We start from the raw sequence: 27,665 nt of genomic DNA on the forward strand, positions 1-27,665 counted from the left end.
TCCAGCGATCAACCACCCTTTCGTGAAGAAATATTTTCTGGTGTCACCATGAAATTTCCCACCCCTGATTTTCAACGGATGCCCTCTTGTTGCCATGGGTCATTTAAGGAAAAAGAGATCCTCTTCCACCTCGATACGGCCTGTGACTTATTTGAATGTCTCGATCATGTCTCCCCTCTCTCTGCGTTCCTCGAGTGAGTACAGCTGCAACTTACCCAGTCGTTCCTCATACGGGAGATCCTTGAGACCTGAGACCATCCTGGTGGCCATTCGCTGAACCGACTCAACTCTCCACACATCTTTTTGATAATGCAGCCTCCAGAATTGTACACAGTATTCCAGATGGGATCTCACCATGGATCTGTACAACGGCATTATGACTTCGGGCTTACGGCTGATGAAACTTCTACGGATACAGCCCATGATTTGTCTAGCTCTGGATGAAGCTTTCTCCACTTCATTGGCAGTCTTCATGTCTTCGCTAATAATCACCCCCAAGTCACGTTCTGCTACAGTCCTTGCTAGGATCTCACCATTTAGGGTGTAAGTCCTGCATGGATTTTTGCCACCAAGGTGCATGACCTTGCATTTTTTGGCATTGAAACTTAGTTGCTAAGTCTTTGACCAATGCTCCAGCAGGAGTAGGTCCTGCGTCATACTGTTGGGCATTGAGATTTTGTCAGACACTGTGCTTTCATCTGTTGTGCGGTTGCCTACTATGTTGCATAGTTTGGCGTCATCGGCGAATAATGTAATTTTACCTCGAAGCCCCTCAGCCAAGTCTCTTACGAAGATGTTAAATAGGATCGGGCCCTTCCCCCTTTTGCCCTATCTGTTCACAAGGAATCGATGAGATGTAACTAACACTGCCCCATACTACCTTTGAGCCTCTTAACTTGTAAATCACCTTGAACTTGTATTAATATAAAATGTAAATACAATAATCACAAATAGATAAAAAGTCAAACACTCTGCTAAGAAATAAAATCCTTACAGTAGTCAAATGACCAGACATAACACAGGCTGTGTTTCGGCAATAATTGCCTTCTTCAGGGGTCCTTAAATACAGCTATAAAAACTGCTGCTTCACAGAGAGTAACTCTTAGAAGGAAACCTGATACTGCTACTGTGCTGGCTTCAAACTGATCATTGTATTTGCATTTTGTATATACATTTTATATTAATAAACCATACCATTTTAATTCTTGGAAGTCCAGGAATTGGTTCCACATAGGGCTAGATTCACTAAGCTCACACATCAAGTTCCAACCACTTAGCGACCCCTTTACGACCCAATTTCCCTCCGTCCCAATTCACTAACCTCTGTCCCGATCATCCTCTGATCCGTGCATGCAAATGAGGGGGAACGGCATTCAAATGTAGGCAAGCAGCGATTGGGCTGACTGATCCAAAAATAAGCGACTGCTGAGGACCAGTCGCTCAGGTCTTTTCCGACTGCCCTGCCTTCTGCCACCCTGCTCTCTGCCTGCTTCTCTGCTTTCTGCCCTGATCTCCTGCTCTCAGCCCCGGCTCTCCTGCCCTTCCTCGCAGTGCAAGCCCGTGGTTTTAACCCATGGGTTTAAAGCGGATTAAAACCATGGGCTTGTGAAGAAAAAAAAAGTAAAGTTTCCTGCTCTGCCGGGCATGTAGGGCCAGTGCATGCAGAGACCATCTACAGATGGTCTGCACATGCGTCGGGATCGCTGTAGAACAATCTGGGCGGTCAGTTAGGAGCATGATTCCGATTGCCCTCATTTGCATGAGGGCAATTCGTGAATCAGCCCCCCGGCCACAGATCGGATTTCTAAAGGATCGGATCAAATCCGTGACCTTAGTGAATCTGGGCATAGTTTGCTTGTTAGATAAGTGTGATCCAGAAATTCAGATTAGGTTAGATTAGATCAGATAAACATCTATATCATATCCTCTCTCTCTCTTTCTTCCAGAGTATACACATTAAGGTTTCTAAGTTGTCCCCACACAATTTATGACAAAGACCACTAAACAATTTTGAAGTAACCATCTGAACTGACTCCATCCTATTTATATCTTTTCGAGGGTACAGTCAGCAGAACTGCACACAGTTTTCTAAAGGAGGCTTCCCCAGATACATACTATCATCTCCCTTTTCCTCCTGCCATTCCTCCCCTTATGCACCCAAGCATCTTCCTGGCTTTGACCGTCGCTTTTTCTATCTGTTTTGACACCCTGAGACAATCAGACACAATCGCCTCCAAGTCTTTCTCTTCTTTCATACACAGAAGCATTTCGTCTCCTATACCATACTGTTCTACTTGACCCTGCATTTTTTAGCATTAAATCTTAGTTGCCAAATACTGGACCATTCTTTGAGCTTTGCTAGATCCCACCTCATTTAATCCACACCCTCCAGGGTGTCTACCCCGTTACAGAGCTTGGTATCATCCAGAAAAAGACAAACTTTGCCAGATAGTCCTTCCGCAATAACACTCACAAAGATGTTAAAAAGAGCTGGCCCAAGGACAGATTTCTGTGGCACTCTACTAACAACATCCTTGGCATTCAAGCAAATTCCATTTACCACTACCCTATGCCCCCTTCCACTTAACCAGCTTTTAATCCAAGGAAGGCAGAAATGAGAATAAATGAATAATATTGGGAGTTGGTCCAGAGGAAGACTACTAAAACAGTGTGTGGTCTTCATAATGAGGCATATGGGGACAGACTTAAAGATCTCAATATGTATACTTTAGAGGAAAGGCGGGAGAGGGGAGATATGATAGAGATGTTTAAATATCTGTGTGGCATAAATGTGCATGAGTCAAGTCTCTTTCAATTGAAAGGAAGCTCTGGAATGAGAGGGCCTAGTTAAGAGGTGATAGGCTCTGGAGTAATCAAAGGTAATACTTTTTTACAGAAAGGTTGTAGATGTGTGGAACAGTCTCCCGGAAGAGGTGGTGGAGACAGAGACTGTGCCTGAATTCAAGAAGGTGTGGGATATGCACGTGAGATCTCTCAGTGAGAGAAAGAAATAATGGTTACTGCAGATTGGCAGACTAAATGGGCCATTTGGCCTTTATCTGCCATCATGTTTCTATGTTTCTAAATAGTTTCTGAGATGAGAGTGAGACCATATCAGTATTGGGAGTGACTAGCAAACTTGAGAGTGAAAACATACCAGTACCAGGAGTGAAACTGTAATAAAACTAGTAGTGAGATTAGGAGTGAGAAAGTGTCAGTACAAATGGAGAGGTGACTAGATCTGTAATCAGTGGCTTACTAAGGGGGGCAGTCCACCCTGGGTGCTGGCAGGGGTGCTGGTACCCCTCCTCCTCTCTGCCCCATCTCTTCCACTTCTCTCTTCACCACACCCCCTTCCCTTCCCCTCCCCTTACCTCTAGTTCAGTGGTCTCAAACTCGCGGCCCACGAACCACAAGTGGTCCACCAGGTACTATTTTGAGGCCCTTGATATTCTAAAGATTGATTCTTTATGGAAAACTTGTGCCTTAAGTGTCCGGCAGTCGTGTTCTGGAATGTTGCCCACTTCACTGCTTTAACCTTACGCAAGCGCTTTCCTGCATCTGTATGCAATTGTGAGGTAGAGTGGAGAAGACAATCACGTACAGATGCAGGAAAGGGCTTGCGTGAGGTTACAGCAGTGAGGCAGGCAACGTTCCAGAACATAAGGTAACCATTGGAGGCAGTGCAGCTTGTGCGTGTGTATATAATCTCGTGAACTCTCACAAAATTTGACACCTCTCCTGACGGTGACTTCTTGATGTAAGATGGCGGTTGTGTCCGGTGCTGTAGGAGGTGAGAGCTGAAGGCGGTTGCGAACGCGAACGCCGGACACTTAAAGCACAAGTTTTCTATTCTTTATAATACCGAGGGCCTCAAAATAGTTGGTCCAAAATAATTGGTCCAAAATCTTGTCTCTTGCAGTTGAAACTTTGATAGTTTTTCACTTTCTGCATGTTGCATTGCTTTCAGCTATGTATAGCTGAAATTATCAGAAGCAATTAAAGAAAGATTTATAAACTACTAGCTGATCACCCGGTGTTGGCTGGATATCCCAGTCCCAATCCCAGATATCCCAATCCCGGATATCCCAATCTCAGCAGCAAGAATGTCCCTAAGTCTCAGCCCTCTCTATGTCTCAGCGAGCCCGAAAACTATTGATTAGGCACTTATCTTTCATATCCTGTAGTCAGGCCTCACGCTGTTGTACTGTGTCTGAAGCTCTAGATGTAGCAGCTCTCTTTTTCATATCCTGTAGTCAGGCCTTATGATGTTGGACTGTCTCTGAAGCTGTAGATGTAGTTTTGATTACATTACATTTCCTTGGACGCATTGTTACAGCAATGACAGCACAGCACAGCACAGTGTGACATCATTCCCCAAGCTTCACACAATTGGTCAAAGCAATATGTCTTTTTCGATGATTCTTTACATGTCATCCCCTTCCCACCCCCACAGCGTTTGTTCCCAGATAGTAAGTGATATGTATACCAAATTTGGTTGACATCTGTCCATGTGTTTCGGAGTTATGCTGGAAAATACATGCATACATCCAATTTTATATATATAACGGTTAGTTTATAAATCTTTCCTTAATTGCTTCTGATAATTTCAGATAATCCACATTTTTCATTTGTAGGTACTTGGAGGGCCACAGAAAAAAATAGTTAATGTCCTATTAAAGAAATGACAAGTTTGCATGAGGTAAAACTCATTATACTCAGTGCCTGAGCGCTGATTGGCTCGGGCACTGACAAGAAAGGTTTGACACCTCAGACCCCATCCCCTTCCCCCCCCCACAAATTTTAAAAAAGACCCCAAAATTGAAGATTATCAGGAGGGATGCCCTCTCCCTCCTGCTGCTGCCATTGCACAACCTCTCTTTCCCCCCCCCCTGGCAGCAGGAGGGATGCCCATTCCCTCCAGCCAACAGGCCTGCCTCTTCAAAATGATGGGCCTTTCCCTTCCATCCTGGGATGTACCTAAGGCCACAGGAGGGGCCTTGAACACCTGGGAAAATCAGAGCCTTAGGCCTCTCCCCAGTGCATCCTGTCATTTTAAAGAGGTGGGCCTGCCAGCTGGAGGGAGTAGGCATCCCTCTGACTGACCTTTGTGAGGAAGGTGGGAGGAGATTGTTGGGGACATACAATGGCAGTAAAAGAGAGTGGGCATCCCTCCTGCTGATCTTTGATTTGGGGTCTCTTTTTTTGATGGGTGTATTCTAAGCATGTGCCCATTGCTATTGCCAGTGACTTATCCCATGCAAATTTAGCAACCTTCCACAAACCTCATTTGCATGTGCAGTTTTTAGAGAATGGCTCATATTTTTCAAATCATTACATTTATGGCTGCAACAGTGGCGTGTTGGATTTTAGCGTAAGTGTTAGAGCATCTGCTCCTAAGCAGGGCAGGATTAACCAATAGGCCAAGTAGGCACGTGCCTAGGGCCCAAAATGGTCAGGGGGGCCCAATGAAGGAGGTCGTCAACATTGGTTTTTCCAAACGGTGATGGGTCCCTCCAGCATCGATCGGCAACGCAGCCCCCCCCCCCCCGATCGGCAACGCGTGCCCCACTCCGATCGGCAACGTGCGCCCCACCCCGATCGGCAACACGGCCCCCTCCCCATCGACCGATAGTAAGACAAGCAAGCAACACAGGTAAGAAAGGCAACAGGAATTGTAATTGTGCAAGCAGTGCTGCTTGCCCAAAGCTTCCCTCTGACGCAGCTTCCTGTTTCCACCTGAGCGCATGGTGGGGTGGGGGTGTTGTGTGGCGGGGCAGGGGGGCCCAGTGTACTTGTGTGCCTAGGGGCCCTTGATGAATTAATCCTGCCCTGCTCCTACGTAACTTGCCCAGGATCATAAGGAGCAGTACTGGGATTTGATCTCACAACCTCAGCAGCTCTACCAGTGAGCCATACCTTCCCCCTAAGAAGTAAGACTTCAATTTTGAGAGTCAGGCTGTATCAGTAAGAATATTAATTTTAAAATTGAGGCTGTCATCAGTAGTGTACAGAGTAATACTAAGGGGCATGTTTACTAAAGAGCATTACATTTTAGCACTTAATGCAGGTTTAATAACTACAAATTGACTGTTAAGCTCTGTTTTGGGGTGTGTTAAAACCTTCCTGAATGCTTAGTGAGCTTTAGTACATATGTCTCTAAGAGGCCGTTTAAGCAAACTGCTGTTAAAAGTGGCTTTAGTGCACGGAAATGACCCATTTAAGCATGCGCTAAGGCCATTTTTCCACATGGGTAAAATGGCCAAATTTTGGCTTTTTTCTATTAATGACCAGGCACTAATTTTCTCATTAAAATGTGACCATTAGTGCATTAGCCTTTATATAGGCAGTAAGGGCTCATGCGCTAACCACGTCTGTCTCTGACCTGCCCCCAGCCCTAAATAATAGAACCTATTTTTTAGCATGTGGAAAGCACATGCCAATGCCAGAATTATCACAGGATACCAGAGCTTGCCTTGCAGTACCGCATTTTAAGCTACAGTAAGCATGTGTTAGTGTGTCCTGCAGGTTAGTAATAGGACCTCTAAATCAGTAATGGTGGAGATAACGTGTATCACTAGTATAAGTGGCAAAGTTCATTAATTTTAAGACTGACTGTAATGATGCAGTTAGTGTATTAATAGTGTAGAGCCTATGACTGAATTAGTGTTGAGAGTGAGGCTTTATCAGTAGTGTAGGGAATGAGATTAGAGGTCTGCACGGGAATGGGGATCACGGGAATCTCGCGGGTCCCGCGGGAATCCCCCCTAACCTACAGGACTCCCACAGGGACCCCCCTCTGGCCCACGGGACTCCCACCGGGACCCCTCTCTAGCCAACGGGACTCCCACGGGGATGGAAGGCTTTGGAAGCAGGGTTCGTCCATATGATATAATGGACACGTCAGCCTTAGTAAAAGAGGGGGTTTATAAGTTAATTACCTGAACAGAAAACAAAAAAAGGGTTCCACTAAAGAGATTCCACAAGGAAAACAGCAGCGCAAACACAAAAGAAACTGTGGAATTGATAATCCTGTCAGAAGTAATTGCTGCTTTTTATGGGGACGGGCGGGGATGGAGGTAATTCCTTGCAGGGATAGGTGGGGTCAGAGAGGATCCTGACAGGGATGGGTGGGGACAGAGAGGATCGTGGCGGGGATGGGTGGAGATGGAGAGGATCCTGACAGGGACGGGTGGGGACGGAGAGGATCCTGGCGGGGACGGGTGGGGACGGAGAGGATCCTGGCGGGGACTGGCGGGGATGGGTGGGATTTCTGTCCCCGCGCAACTCTCTAAATGAGACTGGCTCCCTAAATTCAAAGTGTAATTTTGTCACTGTAGCTGAAAAGAAGTGCTATCTTATTTCATCGTGTCAATTTGCAGAAAAGAAATTCTGTGTTCCAAAATTGGCTAAAATAGTTTCAGATTATTGATTGACCCATATCTATGTCATTGTCAGTTGGGCTGAGAACTTTACAGCACCCCCTTCTAAAAATGCAGCTAGTGTATCATAGAGTCTATGATTGTATCACTGTTGACACTGAGGCTGTGCCGGTGGGGTAGGAAGTGACACTGTGTTAGTATTGAGAATGAGGCTGCATCAGAAGTGTAGGAAATCAGACCGACTGTAATGCCGCAGTTAGAGCAGGGATGTCAAAGTCCCTCCTCGAGGGCCGCAATCCAGTCGGGTTTTCAGGATTTCCCCAGTGAATATGCATGAGATCTATTAGCATACAATGAAAGCAGTGCATGCAAATAGATCTTGTGCATGTTCATTGGGGAAATCCTGAAAACCCGACTGGATTGCGGCCCTCGAGGAGGGACTTTGACACCCCTGAATTAGAGCGTTTCAAAATGTACAATACAGGGAATGGAAGACTATTAGACTGAGAAAGAGACTATGAAGAGAGCAGGAAGTGAGACCCCTGTCAGTGGTGGCCAGACTGAATACTTGAGTAAAATTGAAGACCGTACCTAACAATTTACCACAATACCACTTATCAATTCTATAGCGCTACCAGATGGCCACAGCGCTGTACATTGCACATATAAGAGACAACCTTAGCATCCTTCTTTGGAGTCTTATCACCGCCTGGAAGCAGCACAGATCTCCCAAAGAAAAGAAGTCCTTCATATATTAGAGCTATTAAACCCAGTAGGTAACGAGAAATAATTTCGTCCCAAAAATATCTGTAATGCAAAACATCATGAATGAACAAGTAGCAAATTAATATAGCCATCCACTTACTTTGGGTTTTGTTATACCCTGTTTGTGTAGCAACTTTCGTTCTGCATTGTAAGTTTTCAGAGTTCCCAACTTTTATTGTTCACCTTCCCCCCATCCCCCCAAATATTAGCCCCGTATATTGTAGGCTGAAAATACATAATTTTCACAGAACACGAGGGCCAGATGTACTACGCAATTACAAACATATTAGGGAATATCCTTCATTTTATGTCCGAAGTAGTTTTTTTACCTGACTAAAATCACCGTCCAGGAAGTGGAAAAAAAAAAAAAAAAACTGTCATCCTAGATAACGAAACCTTTTAGCAAATGCAAGACAAGATAGACTGTTTGAAATTCTATTAAATAATAAAGTGTGGAGTCCATTGACTGCATTTGTTGCAGTGCAATAAGGGTCATGTATCTTTCTTTTTCATTAGATTTCCTTACACATCCAGGGAGGGAAATGTATTTTGAGGAGTTAAACTACTTATTTATAATATTGTAATCACATCATATGTATTATCGTATTAATAATTGAGATGAGGATGGGAGAAAATGATTGTTTTATGTGTGGTTTGTGTAAATAGTGCGTTTTATGCAGTTTTTGATGGTCAAACAATTGTATTGCACTATCAAAGTTTGAAAATCAATAAAGATTTAAAAAAAAGAAAAAAAGAAAATTCAATTTTCTTTTCTTTCGGAGGTGAATAGGAGAGGGTGCTGAAAAGTCCTCAGCCCAACCAACCAACTTCCTAAATCCTGAGCGTTATTTTGCCACTATAGCTGAAACGAGGGTTATCTTATTTCGTTAAGGGCCAATTTGCAGAAACGACATTCCGTCGCGCGCGTCGTGTTTCAGATCACCCACTGAAGCATATCCTCGTCGTTCTCTTCTCGGCTGGGTCGACAACTTTTCGTCACCCCCCTCCCCCCCCCCCCCCCCGCAGCTACCTCACTGCCCCAAACGCGCATTCATATTCATGAGCCAGTGCACAAATAAAGATAAATCCCTGCTGTAGCAACACTTCGATTCACATCCGTCTTTTTTTTTTTTTTTTACACGGGAGCGACTGGAGACAGATGTTTGCGGGGCTTTTCTCCTCGGCTATCCGACGACCAGAGAGAAGAGAAACATTTAGGAGAACGCGCTTTTGTTTTCGTCGTCATTAAAAACCGGGTTCCCATTTATTTTCATTTGGCCCAGGCGCACAAAAAAGTGGACACACAGGCCGCCAAAGGCCCTTCTTTATCAATTGCACATTGCAGACCATCTTAGGGCGATAAACCGATCAGGCCACCCATAAAACTCTCACTGTTGCACTCCGTGGCTTCAGATTCACCCTCCTTCCAACCAGCATCCTTAATGTCTAGCAACAGGGGGGGGGGGAGGGGAGGAAAAGGGCACCATCGCCTTAATCAAGTACTGTCATCTTCTTTTTGCGCATCTTGAGCTCAGTGACTCTTCCTCCACGGCTCTGAATTAAAACTATTAAGCTCGGCAAATCCTGTAAGCCTTAAATGCCCCAGTAAAGACTTTATGAGTTTGTTACTTTAATTACAGACTTGTTACAGAGCACATAAAGAGGGTAATGAATGCAATAAAACTAATTATCTACACATTTAAATCATATAATATATCTAGTGTTTGTTTGTCGAGCAGCGCAACGAAACAAGCTTCTCCACCCTCCGCCCAACGCGAGGGAAAGGCGTAAAGGGGACAGTCTCGCGCTTCCTCCAGAGAATGGAAATCAATACAGAGAAACACCGCATTGGAAAGAGGTTGGGAAAAGAATAACTCCCGTCCGTATCCGCAGCGTATCGACAGCGGTGGAACCGGCCTATGCTGCATTTTATCCTTTCGGAGGCATTTCGTAGATCCTTGTTGGGAATTTCGTTTTAGATGTAACGAATAAATTGAGCTAACGGGGAATGCATTGTGCAGCTATGCCGATTCCATGATTTTTTGTTTGTTTCGTTCAATACCGCAGAAAATCATTCGGATAAATTATTATTTTTTTTTTTAAACTTGTTTTATTAATTTTTGTCTCCTGATGATATTTAAGTCTTCCAATTGAAGCAAAAACTGGAAGCAGCCTGTATGAAAAAAAAAAGAGAACACAGCAATTAATAAAGTATATATTCTAAATATCAATTTTTGTGTATCCATTTCTCTGCCAGGTTCGGCCACTGAAACTTCCACACTGGCGACAACGAATTTATCGCTGTGCAATCCAGGTGTTTTTCAGTAAGAGTTATGATTTGATTGGGGGGGGGGGGGAGAAAATATTCCAGTTCTATTGTCAGCACTCATGAACGATAATACAGCCTAGGAGAACAAATATGATTTCTAAATACCGTGTGTCTTCCTCTCCCCCCCCCCCCCCCCTCAAGACCAGGTGTATTATAAAGACACAGAAAGCATGCCCACCCTGGCCCACTCCTTCCCCGTTCTCCTGATGCTCAAGGCTACCAATGTGACAGACTTTTATATCATTTCATGCACTTCAGGGGGGAGAAGTGTTAAATTGAGCGTGTAACACTCTTACAAAACAGGTTTTCTATGACATCAAGGCTTCTTTCCTAGCCCAGCTGGGGAAAGGGTAAAGAGGAGGGGGGGGGGGAGAACCACTATCTCAATTTATTGCCTAAGGTATATGATCAGTTAAAAAGGCTTAAAAGCTGGGGGAAATTGGATCAGGGAGAATCGTCACCCAACTTTCATTATTTCCAAGGAGTGTGATTGAATTAAAGGGCAGGGAGCTGGTTAGAAGGGAGGATGGAGGGCTCGGTACGTAATGGTGTGCTATTAAATTCTAATTAGAGATGCAGGAATCAATGATAGGGAGGTTGGACAGCTCGGTCCCCCCAGTGCCAGCCCAATAGACTGATGAGTTATTGTCATGTAAAAAGCGCCGGCAATAAGACCAACCGCTTTGCTATTGTCCAAGTGGAAAGAGCCAAGTTTATTATGAGGACTATATGCTCTAGAGACCTCAGGCAAGGCATCTCATAGGAGCCTTTTTCATAAAACTAGGCTTTGCTGCTAGGAAGGAGGCCACTTTCGAGGCGGGCGCTGAGCTGTGCACATCTACCCCACCACTGGCACCTTCTCATAACTCGCCTTTATTTGATTTTTCTCGTTCCACTTTGCTGAGCCGTCCAGAGCCTTTTCAATGTATAAAATGGAATATTCTTACCTCAATTCCTCCGCCTACGAGTCATGTATGGCTGGGATGGACACGTCGAGCCTGGCTTCAGCTTATGCTGACTTCAGCTCCTGCAGCCAAGCTAGTGGCTTCCAATACAATCCTATAAGGACCACTTTTGGGGCCAGCTCAGGTTGCCCGTCCCTCACCCCAGGATCTTGCAGCCTCGGCACTCTCAGGGACCACCAGAGCAGTCCATATGCAGCAGGTAAGGACCTCCAGCTATCTTTGCCCAAGAAGCAGCTTTTCCCTGGTATATAGGAAGCCTTGATTGCATTTGAAAATGGAAATGTGTTTAGTATTTACCAAACGAAATTTGCTTACACAAATGAAAGAATTTATCACGTTAGAAGCGATTGCAGACGAGGGGTAATTCAGTTACAGGGTTACACTATCCTAGTCACACCCGAACCGCCAACAAAATTATCTTAAGCTGCCAAAATGATAGGGCATAATTTATTTACTTTGCGATGAGACGTAAAGCTTAGCAAATAATTAAATAACCAAAGAGTAAGCTCATTACTGACACTGTCCTTAAAAAAAAAAAACCCACAAAAAACTGTGAGTGGCTACAGCATGTGCTAGGGTTGGTCATTTCGCTTCACTTTTCAAACTTTGGGAGCACTGAATTGAAAAAAAAAATGTTCCCATAGCTACTGAAGGGTAACAGTATCCTACTGACAACCAGCATTTGACGTGATGGGTTCCTCAATGCTTTCTGACATTTTCAATATTTTTTTTCTAGACTGAATATTCTACTTTTGGGCATCACAAGCCTGAAGTCAACCTTCCCCCTCCCCCCGCAATAGAAGAATTGCCTATTGTTACAATGGGAATTTACACTTCATAATATTTCTTATATACATAGTCAAAAACATATCCGTTTATAGATAGTCAAAACATGTGGGAGTGGGGGTGGGGGGTGGACGTAAATTACATACAAATAATAAAACGCAATTAATCCCTTGTTTTGGTTTTGCTTCTTATTGTTAGTTTTGTGTATTCTAGTTTGTGTTCTTATTACCTTGGAGTTTTCTGATATAATAATAATAATATTTAATATTAATCATCATAATTATTGCCGATATTGTTCAAGTACTTTTAAATCTGGGTTTGTTTTTTTTAGGAGGACATGATGTTTTTTAAAAGGCGTCTTCAAATTTTCAACTCTATAAAGTCCCATCGGCCTTACACATTTTAATTTTCTGACCGTCATTAAAGACGTGTCCATTTGTTTCCAACATTTCGGATCTTTATACATTCCTCTTTCTTTTTCTTTTCAGTTCCTTACAAACTCTTCACGGACCACGGTGGCTTAAATGAGAAAAGGAAACAGAGGCGGATCCGGACCACCTTCACCAGCGCCCAACTCAAGGAACTGGAGCGAGTGTTTGCAGAGACCCACTATCCTGACATATACACCAGGGAAGAATTGGCTCTGAAGATAGATCTGACGGAAGCCCGAGTCCAGGTACACAGTCTAGCTAACGTTTAAGTGTGTTCAAAGGTCTAGTTAAAAAAAAAAAAAAAATTCAAAACAGTTAAGTAGTTAAATATCATGAATAAGTAAGTTGCTACCACACATCTGGAATTGGAAATGGACACGCAAGCAGGTTTCAAGTTTATTTGAAATTTCTTATACCGCCTAATCAAACCTTCTAGGCAGTGTACAAAAATGTTAAAAAACCATCTAATAACTAAAATACAGTTTAAAAACACACAACAGCACTAGGGAAAATACTAACTTTTAAGACAAAAAAAAATAAAAAATTTACAAACAGAGATAAAAGGGAACGAAGGGCTAGAACTACAATATGTAAAGAGAAAGAAAACACGTAAGAGGAAAATTGATAGGGAGGGGAGCAGGTAGTAAGAATCCTTCTAGGTACTAGGTCATCCTTAAAAGGACAGTTAAGTTTCAAAAGCGTCAAGGAAGAGGAATGTCTTTAATTTCGACTTTGTACATTGATGAGTGAAGCTAAAATAAGGACAGCTTTGACCCGCTTGCTCTTCTCTGTATTGTATGCACGTATGGTGATTACTTTTCATAAAGTTTTGTGATGTATGAAGATGCTTTCAATAATAAAATGGAATTTCTAGGTTATAAACCAAGATTTAAACTCATTATGGAAGTGCTAATTTTTCCTGATTGGCAACACATTTTGAATTTGATTTTTATATCTGAGACATTGGGGAATTTCATATTTCTTAGAATTACAAAGGATGAAAAATATTCCCTTAGGCACATATATTTTTAGAAGGCCTAATTAACTCTTTTTTTTTTCTTTTTTCTTTCTTCCTGAAACATGGGAACATGATGGCAGATAAAGGCCAAATGGCCCATCCAGTCTGCTCATCTTTTGGCTTTTATTATTGGAATCTTCTCCAGCAAATGTTAGTCTACATACATAACTTAAAATTATTTAAGACTTTTTTTGTAGAAAGATACAAGGTAAATCCACAATGTGTGGAAAATTATGTTCCCCTAACTTTATTAAGGTAAGGGGGATTGTTTTAAATGTTCTGTGCAGCCCAATTAGCAGGCTATGTTTTTCTGGTAAAAACAATTATTACATAGGTAACTAATTGTCCTGGAACATCTTACCAAGGGGTGTTGAAAAGTTCTCAGCCAACAACATCTTAAATTCAGAGTGTTATTTTGCTACTTTAGCTGAAAAGAGTGTTATCTTATTTCTTTAGTGCCAATTTGCAGAAATGAAATTTTATGTTGTGTTTGACATTGTTTCAAATCATTGATTGAACTATATCCACCTCATACATCTTCTTGGTTGACCTGAGAACTTTTCGGCACCCCCTCCTCACTCTGAAGATTTTGTGTATTGTTGATATTATCATATCTTAAATAATTTTTTTTAAATGTTCTTCCTCATATCTGCATTCTTCTTTTTCCTTCTTTCCATTTTTTTCTCTTATAATATTCCTGCCATTCATTCTTTTGTCTTCTTTGCTTTTCATTTTCCTTCTTCCTTTTACCTTTTCTTCCCTTTTTTTCTTCTTTTCTTTTACTTTGCCCTTTCTTTTCCCCCATCTTTTCATGCTCCCTTTTTATTTTCTCTTCATTTCATCCCCTTTCTCCACTGGTCTCTCTTCTCTCCTCCTCCTCTTCTGTTTCCAGGTTTGGTTCCAGAATCGCCGGGCCAAGTTCCGCAAACAGGAGCGGGCAGCAGCAGCTGCTGCGGCCGCAGCTAAAAACGGATCGGCTGGCAAAAAATCTGACTCCTCCCGGGATGACGACTGCAAAGAGACGAAAAGCACTGATCCCGATAGCACTGGAGGCCCCGGACCCACCCCCAATCCAGTGCCCAGCTGTGGCGGCCCAAGCCCTGTGGGCATACAGGGGGCCAACGGAGGCTCAGTTGAGCAGGTCAAGGTAGCTCCGGGACCAGGCGGCTTGACGGCAGCGGCAGTGGCAGCAGTAGGAGCTGGCGGCGGTGGCAGCCAGGGTTGGGCCGGGGGCCCCGGGGCCAGCATCACATCCATCCCGGACTCGCTGGGAGGCCCCTTTGCCAGCGTGCTGTCCTCGCTGCAGAGACCCGGCATCCCCAAGACGGCACTCGTCAAGAGCAGCATGTTTTGAGGGCCGGCAGCAGGGCTTCGGTGTTGGACTATGAGGGTGCGGGGCGCCGATCAGGAGCTGTCCACGGTGCCGGCCGCTGCCTCGGAGCTTGGGCGCCCACCACAGACTGTCTCGGCTCCTTCCACCTCTCTCTCCTCCTCCCCCCCCCTCCACCATGGGGCTTTTTTTTAATGCATTTGTTCTTTCATGACAAATACCCACCTAAGTATTTTTTCAGGATGACTTTTATTCCACCCTCATTTCTTTCACGTTCCATAAATATATATCAACTCTTTTGAAGCACTGACCTTTAATTATTGTTATTATTATTTTTTTACATTTTGGTTTATGAAGTTGTCTAAGAACAGTGCCCTGTATGTTACAGAGTCTCTGTCCTTTCTAGCAAGGCTTGTATCCATTGATGTAATAATGTATTTATTACATTGTTTAAAAAAAAAAAAAAAAATAGGCATTTTGGTTGTTTTGTTTTTTGTTTGGTTTTTAAACAAAGTATAGATATTAGTTGAATGTTGACAGGTATGCTTTAACCTTTTTCTGTGTCTTTCTTCAACTGTGTTCTGTGACCCAATTGTATAGTGTTAATATAAGTACAAACATTGTCTACTATAGTTGACCGTAAATAATGTTTTCCCTTCTTGTAGTCCTTGACGTGTCTTTATGAAAAGATAAAGGTCCTTACGGGTTTTACTTCAACTATCTTATTTGTTTAGAGAAAATTTTCAAACACATGCTTTCTATTTTCGTTATCAGCTGCATGTTGTCTCATTGAGTTCGTTTTTTAAATACGTTGTGAACATAAGCATCAGTTAAATTCACGATTTTCAATTTTATTTATATGTCGTTACAATGAATGCTTATATTTAAAAAGGGAAATATTTCTACATGTGCATACAGTTTTCCAAGAGTGTACCATTAACTTGATTGTTGGTAATAAAAAAGGAAAGACAAATGAACAGAATACATATTTTTTGTTATGATAGTAGTAGTAACATTTTTGTGCACAGAAAAAAAAAAAGTATCTCAGGTGAATTTTGATAGAATACGATATCTTTGAGTCTTGGTTCTAATGATTAAAATTGCAAGTGATCATGCTGAATGTGGAGTATAACTATATAAACTTGAAAAAAAAAATCAGGATCTCTATTAAATCAGACATCCTGGGGGACCATATTTTAAAAAAATAGGATTTTAGGATTTGTGGGAAAACTGTTTATTTTATATTACGGCATAAGAACAATTAAAAAATATATCTTATAAAAAAATATTGGGTGCTATTTTAAACACCATTTAGTTCATAAATGTTCTTTTCATAGTGTTTGTGTTAGGGCACGCTATGATATTTCAAAGTAACTTGGTGAAACAGGAATTGTGATCTGCCAACGACTTTAAGTCATACAAACACTTTAAATCCATTTATGACAAAATGGCATTCATTAGATAATAGATGGGTAACTAAATGGAAAAATTAGTGAGAAGGCAAAAAAAGCACAGACTGAATGTAATTAGTGAGTCACCTTCTGGTGAGACCGAGAAATATTTTTATTAAAGAAAAATAGACATTACTTCTAATTTAAACAGTAAACAAACCTTAATACAAGGGATACAATAATTTCAAGGACATTTATAACCAGATCACTGCCTCAGTAATATAATGGGCAACTAATATTAATCATGTTTTGTCCTTCCTAATAGATGTCCACATAAAGGACTAACTCCAAGGCCTGAGACGGGCGGATATGCTCAGCGCCTTTGGAAAGGAGCATGGAAAGAGCAAATTGCTCGCTACTCCCAACACTGGTGGCCACGCTGAGCTAAGAAAGTCAGGTTTTTTGTATTTTAATACCAATATTTTATCAGTGATTTTCATACAAATATATAAATTATAGCCCATTATAAAATGGAGAAAGATCATTCACTTGGGTCCTCGGTTTATGGTACCTCCTGGGTCCCCTCTTTCCCTTACGTTATTAAATATCTATATGAGCTCCATAGGCTCTGTTCTGTTGGAAAAGGGTGAACGACTTTATTCATATGCTGATGACATTGTTAATTTTAGGTCTGGTTCAACGTGATTTAAATATTACCTATGTTAATATACAGAGCCATATTGAAAGGAGGTGAATTGGATTTCTACCCAACTCTTGAAATTATAAACACTCAAAAAAACAAAGGTCTTTAGCTGAATGGCTGCCAAGATGATTTACTCCTTAAGAGTTTGAGGAGCAATTTTGGGCGCTCCTTTATGGATGGGAGCACGGGTGAACAATGTACTCAAAATCATTTTCTGCCATGCATTCTTTTTGTCTTTCGAGCTTAAACAGTTAATGAACGTACCACGTTTATTGGTCCAGTTATTTATAGTGCAATGCATTATACTCTGGTATTTGCACAAAACTCTAGCAAAAAACGTCAACTTCTACAGAATTCAGCCATAAAAAAAATGATTTTTTTTTAATGCAAAAAAATTCTGCTTCATTGGTTGCCTGCTCAAGTAAGGTTATTATTGAAGATGGAATGCGCTTTGTTGAAGTGAAGGCGTAGCATAGTGGTTAGAGCTGCTGCTGCTGCTGCTGCAGCATCCTGAGTTTTGGGGTTTGTCCATTTGATACTCTTTGTGACCCTGGGCAAAACACTTAACCCTCCGTTGCCCCTGGTGTCATAGTCAGATTGTGAGCCCACTATTCACCGGTAGAGCTGTTGCCTCTGCACCCATAGGTTGTGAGATCAAATCCCAGTGCTGCTCCTTGTGACCCTGAGCAAGTCACTTAATCCTCCGGTGGCCACAATGCCAAAGCCACAAAAAGGCAGTATACAAGTTTCCTTCCCTTCTCCTTTAAAAAAATTATACATGGTCCCGAACTTCTCCAAGATAGGGTGGTATATTAAATGCTACACATAGTTAAACAAACATATTTAAAATTATGTCTTGGTTTTCACTCAATATGAGGTGCATTTACTTTTCTTTTTTGGCATTACATTGAGCACCTCTGCCTGTTTTTTTGTACCCAGGGGAAGTTAAATATATTTGGGAATGCTCTTTTTATTTTTACCAGCTTCACAGAATGTGTAACCCGATAAGTAAAGCTCAAGTATTCCAATCTTTTTAACTTGTCTTTCCAAAGACAGCTGAAAATGTTTTTGTCCTATATGTTTCTAAACTAGCAACCTAATTAATTTAGGATTGTACAATTTTAGCAGAGTCTGCCTTTAGCTTTTTATTTCCTTTGATACTTGTCATATTGTAATTATCCCAGTGAGTTCTCTGGACCTTGTGTAATCTGCCTTGGACCATTTAGAGAGAAGACATGTAAGTGCCAAGGAATAGAGAGAACATAATAAAATATTCTCCTTCGTAGATTTAGCGTATTTCAACTTCAGATAGTCACAATGTAAAAAGAATCAAGAATAGACTGAACCACCTCCAACTGATCATTTGGTTGGAAGAGGATGATAGGATTCTTATTTTCAAGAGTTAGAAATATTTTACCCCTTCCTTTACAAAGCTGCACTAGCGTTTTTAGTGCTGGCCATGGCAGGAACCACGCCAACACATCGAATTCCTAAGTGCATCCGAGCTGTTACCGCTGTGGCTGACACTAAAAACTGCACTACACTTTTGTAAAGGGGGGGTTAGTTCGTAGTGGCTTTTAGCACCATCACTCCTCTTTTCATGAATAAGAAAGGTCTTTCCTTATCTTGTTAGGAAGCAGCATTGTGCACTCTTTGAGGGCTTCCTAGAAGGCTCTGGACCCCGTAGAAGCAAAATTTTCCTCTGCTCTATAGAGAGCTAGAATTTGCTGCTGGAATTACCTACTAGAACTAGCAGAAAGCAATCTTCCATTATAAAAAAAAAAATATATATATATATATAGAGCATGTGTCTGGTATATAGTTATTTCTAAAAATGCCCAGTGCTGATACTGGAACAGTGAGTCAGAGATACCTCTAAGCTGTTAACACTGGCTTTTACCAGTGAGGTTCAATCTAAAAGTAGGGAGTGTGTGGCACAGAGGTTAAGCTACAGCCTCAGCACCCTGGGGTTGTGGGTTCAAACCCACACTGCTCCTTGTGACCCTGGCCAAGTCACTTAATCCCCCCATTGCCCCAGGCACATTAGGTAGATTGTGAGCCCACCAGGACAGACAGGGAAAAATGCTTGAGTATCTGAATAAATTCATGTAAACCATTCTGAGCTTCCTTGGGAGAACAGTATAGAAATTCAAATAAATAAATAAAAATAGATATGTGCAAAATTAACCCAATTGGAAATTGTACCCAGTGGGAGACAATTGTATGAACCTTTCCCCCCCCAAAAAAAAACCAAAAACCTGTGCTGCTTTCTGTTGCCATATCCCATCAAGTACAGAGCTGACAGTGGGTCATCTTTTGTGACCCATGTGACCCATCATACCTTTGACCCATGACCTACAGTGCATTTTACTGGCTACAGACTTTGTGTCAATAGATAAGGTTACAAGTGATGGATATAGGTCTCTCAACAACAGAGAATGATAGTCCAGCCTCCTAAACTCAATGCAGTTCAGCACTCTTCATAGCAGCTCTATCCCCTGGTGAAATATTTGTACCAAAAACCCCTCACAAACCGATCAATCAGCATTTGCCTGCCTAGACTGGCGATAGCACATGACTTCATATGATCTGTCATATTTTTTGTCCCATACTGCTTAATCAATCCTTCATCTGACCTTGACTTAAATAGTAGGCAACTCTAACAATTCCTGCAGGCCACTCAGCCAAAAATCTGCTCACCATTTGTGGTTTCAACCAATCTGAACATTTTCTAACATTCAGGTTTGCCATCTGCATTTTCTTTCAAAACAACAGAAGCATTTTGAATTACATTATACAAACTGTCCAATGTCCACGACTGACATGATTTACAGCCATTCTTAGACATCTTGCCTGATATTTCACTGCTCTTTTACACACCGGGTCATACTGCCCAGGCCCACCCAATCTCAGCTCAGACCTCCAATCGGATTTCTACCTGCAGTCGCAGTCCAGTTCTGCACAGCTGCACTCAGCCACCAGTGCACAGAACTGGTGTTTTATTTTCCTGGGGAGTGGGGAGTCGGCATGAGAGTTGGGCTGCACCTGCTCAGTTATCTTATCGTGGTTTTCTTTCTCCCCGCAGGCATGGCTAAGTTGTGTAGGCATTTCTCATGGAAGCTTCACGGATCTGTGGTAAATTGTTTCCCTGCAGCTGCAGGCAACTACACTGTGCAGTAGAGCTCTGACTTTCAGTAGCAGCAGCTCTCCACTTCCCCGCCACAGCCCAATGGACTCTGTAGGAGAGCCAAGCAACAAGCACACACTACTCCAGCAAGGCAAGCTTAACGAAGCAAATAAATAAATATAATTTTATTGTGGGTCAGTGACCTATTTGACCCATTGACCAAGCATTACCTCTGAGCTTGAGAATGACACGGGGACAAATTTGTTCCCACCCCTGCAGGAACTAAATTTTCCCACCCCGTCCCCATGAGTTTTGTCGCTGACCCTGTCCCTGACCCATTCCTGTAAGCTCTGCCTTAACCGCACAAGCCTCAAACACTTATGATTTTAAAGTGTTTGAGACTTGTGCAGATGAGGACAGAGCTTGCAGGAATGGGACAGGGGCAGGGACAGAACTCGCGGGGACAGGATGGGAAAATGAGTTCCCACGGAGATGGGGAAATATTTGTCCCCATGTCATTCTCTACTCTGATCCAGTGCATAACTAGGGCCTGAAGTACTGTAGTATTAATTGGGTTTATGGCATTAAAAATCTTAGGGGTCAATTTACAAAGCTTTGCTAGTAAATGGGCTTAGCGCCTCTTAATGCAGAACTTTCCCACATGCTAAGCCCATTTCTAGTGCGGCTGTAAATTTGGCCTTTTTCAATTATTTCATTTTCTGGCTGTGCACTAATATCGGCATAAACACGTGGAGGTGCATAATCAAAAGGGACGTCTAAGTCCGTTTACGTCCATCTCGCAAGTCGTTCAAAGTTAAAAAGAGCCTAAGACACATTTTCGAAAGAGACGTCCAACTTTTTTGTACTTTCGAAAATCGTCTAATTATACGTCCTGACGATCTGATCGTCCAAGCTGCTAAATCATCCATCTTTAAACCACATTTCCGTCCAATTTTCTGTCCAAGTCCAAAACGCCTAGAACAAGCCTTGTTGGACGTGGGAGGGGTCTGCAAAGTGATGGACTGCACACCCAGAAATGCCACCTAAATAGTGGGATACTTTACAGGGCACTGCTGTGAACTTCACAAAAAGGGTACCATGTCTTCTCCTCACTATAGCTCCCTTATAGGTCATGATGAGCCCCAAAAACCACCTCCAGAATCCCCTAGACCCACTTATATACCACCCCAATAGCCCTTATGGCTGCAGGAGCCACTTATATGCCAGTACAAAAGGGTTTTGGGGGTGTATAGGAGAGTGCACATTTTTCAGTATCAAAGCAGTGATTACAGGGGCTTATGGGCATGGGTCCTCCTCTCTATGGGTCCCTAACCCACCCCCAAGATGACTTACGCTGCCTCTGGGCTGGACGACTAGGCTTTCCTATGCCAGGCGGCCGGGTGATGATGGTCTGGAGGCTGAAATTTAAAGTTGTGAATAAAATTTTTATGGGAGTTGGTGATCACTGGGGTAGTGTGTGGGGGTATGTGTTATGTGTTTGCAGTACTTATCTGGTGAGTTTAGGTGAGTTTTTGTGACTTAGACCATGTTTTACATGGTCTAAGTCACAACGTCTAAATTCCGTCTAGGCTCTGTTAAACTTTTGATTATATATGCTGTACGACTAAGTCTAAGCCAGCCCACGTTCCACCCAACTCCCGCCCTCGACACGCCTCCTGAAATGCCCCATTTAGCTTTGGACGTTGAACGGCACTATGAAGGCTTAGGTCGTTTTTAAATACGTCCAGAACCCGGTTTTATTATCAGCGCTTGGACGTTTTTGAGAAATGTTAGTCCAAGTGCCGACTTAGGCCGGATTTTGGATGTTTTTCTCTTTCCATTATGAGCCCCATAGCCACTGAAAAAAAAAAAATAATAATAATAATAATGCTGGTACCTCCAATTAATAAAATTTACTATCTACCGAAGAAGAAAGAAGATTTGCAAGTTAAATAACAAGAAGTAGCACAACAAATTGACTTCAATAACCTAACAGACATATTGGAGAATTCAAGTGAGGAGATCGATCGAATATAGAGGAACTTTAGTCGTTGCATTGGATTTTGAACAGGACCTTAATTCAATAATGAAAGTCTTTTTTCGCTCTCCTCAAAGTTTATTCATGGGACAGAAGATTTGGATTTTTCCGGACGTAACTAAAACAACCCAAGATCGTAGAAAATTATTCTTAGCTATGCGTCAAGAAGTAGTAAATATGGGAGCTGTTTTTCTTTTAAGTTACCCTTGCAAGTGTCAAATCAAATTTGCTGGTACTAAATATGTGTTTTATACACCAGATCAGCTACGTAATTTTTTTAGATATGAAAAAATTAATGAAAAAGTGAAATAGGGCTATAATAAGTAAGCCGGAAAGGTTACGTTAAGCCTTTTCCTTTGTTTTATATTATTAATAGATCTCCTTATCTTGTTATTACTTGTCTCTCCCAAGATTAATTGGGGTCTAAGGAAGATAAATAGTACGCTTAAAACAATTTTCCTTTTTTTTTTTTTTACTTAAGCTTTAATAATATTTCTTCTTTTTATTTAGAGTTTTCTTTTATGTTTTCCTGTATTGCTTAAATCAAAAAAATTTTTCTAGGTTTATGCTCTGTATTACTTTAACAAGTGGATTCTTGTAAATGTATTTTGAAATGCAAATAAAAATTAAAAAAAATAATAATAATGCGGGCACTCTTACCACCCTCTATTAAGGAGACGCCAAATACTTCTGCATCAAGTCAGCATTATTCAGTCCTCATGCTAGATGATATGCCCCCCTCCCAAAAGTAAAAATAAATACTGCGCAGTCAGCATGTGAAAATGGTCAGCCCAATGCAAAATGCTTTACTACATCCTGTTAGGCTAGTTTTCCTGCATGAAGGGCCCCTTTTTCAAAGCTGTGGTAGCGAGTACCAGCATGGCAAATGTGATTCAACCCATAGGAACTGAATAGGCCGCATCGCATTTGCCATGTGGGAATCACTATCATGGCTTTGTAAAAGGAAGCCTAAGTGCACTTGAGCACTCAATGCATTTTATTAAGTTTAGTATAAGGGCCCCTAAATGTCTGATATTCAGAAAAATGCTGCGTTCCTAACATCAATGAAATGCTTCATGAAGCATCAAAGATTTCCAACAGTGGGGAAGAAGAGGCTATGCTGATGGAGAACAGCTGTACTCAGGTTACAAGACCCTGCAGGATCAATATCGTGATGCCACCTTCCCTTGAACTGAAGAACCACTATGCAGCCCTGGAAGTGGAGGAGATGAGAGCATCCCAGGGAGAGGAAGGATCAAAGCTTGCAATCCCCATAGTTGCTGGATCCGTGAAAACTAGGAGGTGAAAGGTAATGCTGGTTGGTGATTCCCTTCTGAGGGGTACAGAGGCGTCCATCTGCAGACTAGGCATGATGTCCTGGGAGGTGAGCTGTCTGCCTGGTGCCAAAATTCAAGATATTACAGAGAGCTTGCCAAGACTCATCAGGCCTAATGACTATTATCCAATGCTGTTTATCCATGTTGGCACTAATGATACTACAAGGTACTACTACTACTTATCACTTATATAGGGTTGACAGGCATACGCAGCACTGTACATTTTGTCATTTATAGATGGTTCCTTCTCAGAAGAGCTTACGATCTAACTTGGACAGACAGACAGACATGACATGACATAGAGGGTAGGGGATGCAGAACCCAAGGTGAGAGAAGTTAGGAGTCAAAAGCACTCTCAAAGAGGAGGGCTTTTAAACAGTACCCCTCCGAACATATCAAAAGTGACTTTGTGGCTCTGGGAGAGAAGGTAAAGAAGTCAGGTGCACAGGTGGTGGTCCTTATCAATTCTCCTTGATGCGTTTAAAGGCCAGGGCAGAGAAGCTCGCATCCTGAAGATAAATGTGTGGCTGCATAGATACTGTCGTTGAGAGCATTTTGGCTTCCTAGACCATGGCATGATTTTTCAAGGGCTGCTGAGCAAGGATGGTGTGTTTCTATCAAAGATGAGAAGAAATGTCTGCAGCAGCAGATTTTCTAACCTACTGAAAAGGGCTTTATATTACAATCATTAGGGCAGGGTGATCAAAACCCCCAGGTAAGTGAATCACTAAATACCTTTACACAAATGAGAAAAAGGGACAATGTCAGGAAAGCAGTATATACTAAGGCTTGAAGTATGGGAAACAAGTTTCTGGATCTAGATGCTATGATGGAAAAGGCTGAATTTGGATTTAGTGGTGGTCACAGAGTCATGGTTCATGGAGAACCATGATTAGGATATAGTTAGACAAGGCTATAATCTGTTCATGAAAGACAGAGTAGGAAGAAAAGGAGGGGGAGTGGCATTATATGTTAAAGATCATATTAAAGCCACACGATTGCAGGATCTACAGGGTAAGGAAAAGGCACTGTAGGTCAACCTGGAAAGAAGAAATGGAAAATATATTTACATTGGTGTGATATACAGTCCTCCTTCACAGATGAAAGAATTGGACAGATATTTAATAGAAGACATTCAAAATATAGCTGTAAAAGACAAAGTACTATTAATGGGAGATTTTAATATGCCAGATGTTCATTGATATATTTCTACTGCGGGATTTCCTAGAAGTAGGGAAATCCTGGATTCTCTACATGGAGAACTGTTCCAGCAGTTGGTAATGGAACCCAAGCAGGATAGGGCCATACTGGACTTGGTGCTTACAAATGGGAAAAGTGTTTCTGATGTTATAGCGGGTGATCATTTGTCATACAATAATCACCACATGGTGTGGTTTAATATTAAGACAGGTGTATAGAGGGCTCATTCGAAAATGAAGGTTTTAAACTTTAAAAAACTAACTTTGTTCAGATGGGGGATTATATCTAGAAATTGTTGTCTGGATGGGAACATCTGGAAAAAGCAGTAAAGCAGTGGGCAAAACTGAAAGGAGCTTTGTAAGGGCATCAAACCAGATGTTACCTAAAGATTTATTCTTAGTATTTCTTGCATATATAAAACATTTAAATATAAGTATAAATCATTTTCTCACATATCTTTCATACATCATTCATTAAGTCGTTATTCATCATTGTTAAGTCGCCGTCTGTACAATTTCTCTTTACTGTAAACCACCTAGAAGTCGCAAGATTGTTGGCGGTATATAAGAATAAAGTTATTATTATTATTATTATTAATTCGGTCGGGGCCCCTTTCACACACAATACAATATATTACATTCATACTTAATACACGTTATATCTCAGTTTGGAATATGGAGTCTAATATGCTCTTCCTAATCGGCCTAAGCACATCTGTTATCAATTAGAACCACGAGGCTAAAGGCAGGAAGCTGAACAAAGAACCAGAGAGGACAAAGAACAGCAGGGAACCAAGATGGAGTTCTTAATATCTCTATGCATGTATGTTATGCATTACCTAATTTCCTCTATGATCTGGCTTAATAGCAAAGTACATAAAGAGAATATTATTATGCTTTTCCTTAATATTAATTAATAGTGTGTTTTTCTGGCCTTGGCTACATCCATATTCAGATTTTTATTCACCAACTTTTCATACGCTTCTATTAGGCATGGCCTTAACTAACACATATGCTTGTATCTAACTAGAGTTACCCAGAACCATACGAAAAGTAGGCGTTTTGTAGAAAAACTCCACAAAATACTGCACCATCATGTCCTGCACTGTCCATTCCATTAATGTACCACAGATATAGCCCCCTACAGTCCACAAGCCACTCTTCAATCCTCAACAGCGTAGTAAGGGGGATGGAGGTGTGGATCACCCAGGGTGCCAGCACCTCTTCTCCTCTCCACTGCCCCTCCCCACCCCCCGCATACCTCTTGAAATATTCGCCAGCTTAAGCAGCACCTTCCACTTCCTGCTCACGCTGATCTTGGCTCCCTTCTGACGTCACCTCTTGGTCATGGGACCAGGGCGTGATGTCAGAAGGCAGTCGAAGCTGGTGTGAGCAGAACGTGGACGATGCTCGTGCAAGCGAAAATTTCAAGAGGTATGTGGGAGAGGTGCTTGAGTGGTGGGGAAAAGTAGGGAGTGTGCAGCGCGGCAATGCCAGGCACCACCACATCATGCACCTCTCTCCCTCACTACGCCACAGCTTTCCAATGCAAATTGTCAGTAAGTTGTTATGAGATGGTGACTCTATGTATAATCAGCAAAAAGACCAGTAAAGGAACAACCAAAAGTACTTTAAATACCTTTTTAACTTATTTTAACTTATTTTAACTGAGCTCAGAATCCAAGATGGAATGAAAAAACTCGCCGGGTCAACGCTGACTGAACATTTAAGTTAAGTCTTTTTGAACTCACCTTTTTTGAATTCACGTATAAACTGGACATTTATTTCACTATATAGACATTAAATTATTTATGAGCGTTTTTCAACAAGCACTTTTAATTACCTTTTACTCCAAAATGGTGCAATGATAGATTCTGTAAGAAGCTCTTTAGGGGTTTGTACCCCACATCGAGTTTTTTCATTCCATCTTGGATTCTGAGCGCCACTTAAGTTAAAAAGGTATTTAAAGTACTTTTGGTTGTTCCTTTACTGGTCTTTTTGCAGTTTACGCTATTTTGGGAACACATTCCTATTTTGAATATTACCCAGTTGTTTGTATTGGGCATCTATGTATAATCAGACAGGGATATGGAACACTTCATTAAGAACATAAGAGTAGCTTTGCTAGGACAGACCAAAGGTCCACCAACAGTGGCCAACAAAGGTCACAAGTATCTGACAAGATCCCAAAGAGTAAAGCAGATTTTATGCTGCATATCCTAGGAATAAGCAGAGGCTTTACCCAAGTCCATCTTAATAATGGCTTATGGACTTTTAGGAAATTATTCAAGCCTTTTTTAAACCCTGCTAACTGCTTTCACTACATTCTCTGGCACACAATTCTAGAGTTTAATTACATGTTGAGTGAGAAATATTTATTCTGGTTTGTTTTAAATCTATTACTTAGTAGCTTCATTTCATGCCCCCTGGTCCTAGTATTTTTGGAAAGAGTAAACGAGCGATTCACATCTACCCGTTCCACTCCACTCAGTATGTTATAGGCCTCTGTCCTATCTCCCCTGAGCCATCTCTTCTCCAAGATGAAGAGCCCTAGCCACTTTAGCCTTTCCTTGTAGGGAAGTCGTCCCATCCCTTTTATTATTGTCAACGTCTTTGTACATTTTCTAATTTCGCTATATCTTTTTAGGGATACGGCAACCAGAATTGTACACAATATTTGAGGTGCAGCTGCACCATGGAGTGATACATGGGCATTATAACATTTTCATATTTGTTTTTCATTCCTTTCCTGATAATTCCTAACATTCTATTTGATTTCTTAGCTGCCACTATACACTGAGCTAAGAGCTTCAACATATCCTCAACGATAACATCTAGTTCTTTTTCCTGGGTAGCGACTCCTA

The 27,665-nt window shown here is 41.7% G+C and overlaps 1 protein-coding gene across 1 annotated transcript; it reads left to right on the top strand.

Annotated features, from left to right (window-relative positions):
• Window positions 1-11,399: 11,399 nt before the first annotated feature.
• PHOX2B (paired like homeobox 2B) lies at window positions 11,400-15,060 on the top strand. The gene is made up of 3 exons (XM_033929108.1): window positions 11,400-11,640; window positions 12,716-12,903; window positions 14,569-15,060. Exons 1-3 carry the CDS (start codon window positions 11,400-11,402, stop codon window positions 15,028-15,030), a joined length of 891 nt encoding a protein of 296 aa, XP_033784999.1. The 3' UTR covers window positions 15,031-15,060.
• Window positions 15,061-27,665: the final 12,605 nt, after the last annotated feature.

Source organism: Geotrypetes seraphini, chromosome 1, assembly GCF_902459505.1.
Source record: "Geotrypetes seraphini chromosome 1, aGeoSer1.1, whole genome shotgun sequence".
NCBI lineage: Eukaryota > Metazoa > Chordata > Amphibia > Gymnophiona > Dermophiidae > Geotrypetes > Geotrypetes seraphini.

Coding starts and splice junctions, on each gene's coding strand:
- PHOX2B (XM_033929108.1), top strand. CDS start 11,400: ATGTATAAAATGGAATATTCTTACCTCAATTCCTCCGCCTACGAGTCA. Junction 11,641..12,715: donor GAGCAGTCCATATGCAGCAG/GTAAGGACCTCC, acceptor TTTTCTTTTCAG/TTCCTTACAAACTCTTCACG. Junction 12,904..14,568: donor TGACGGAAGCCCGAGTCCAG/GTACACAGTCTA, acceptor TTCTGTTTCCAG/GTTTGGTTCCAGAATCGCCG.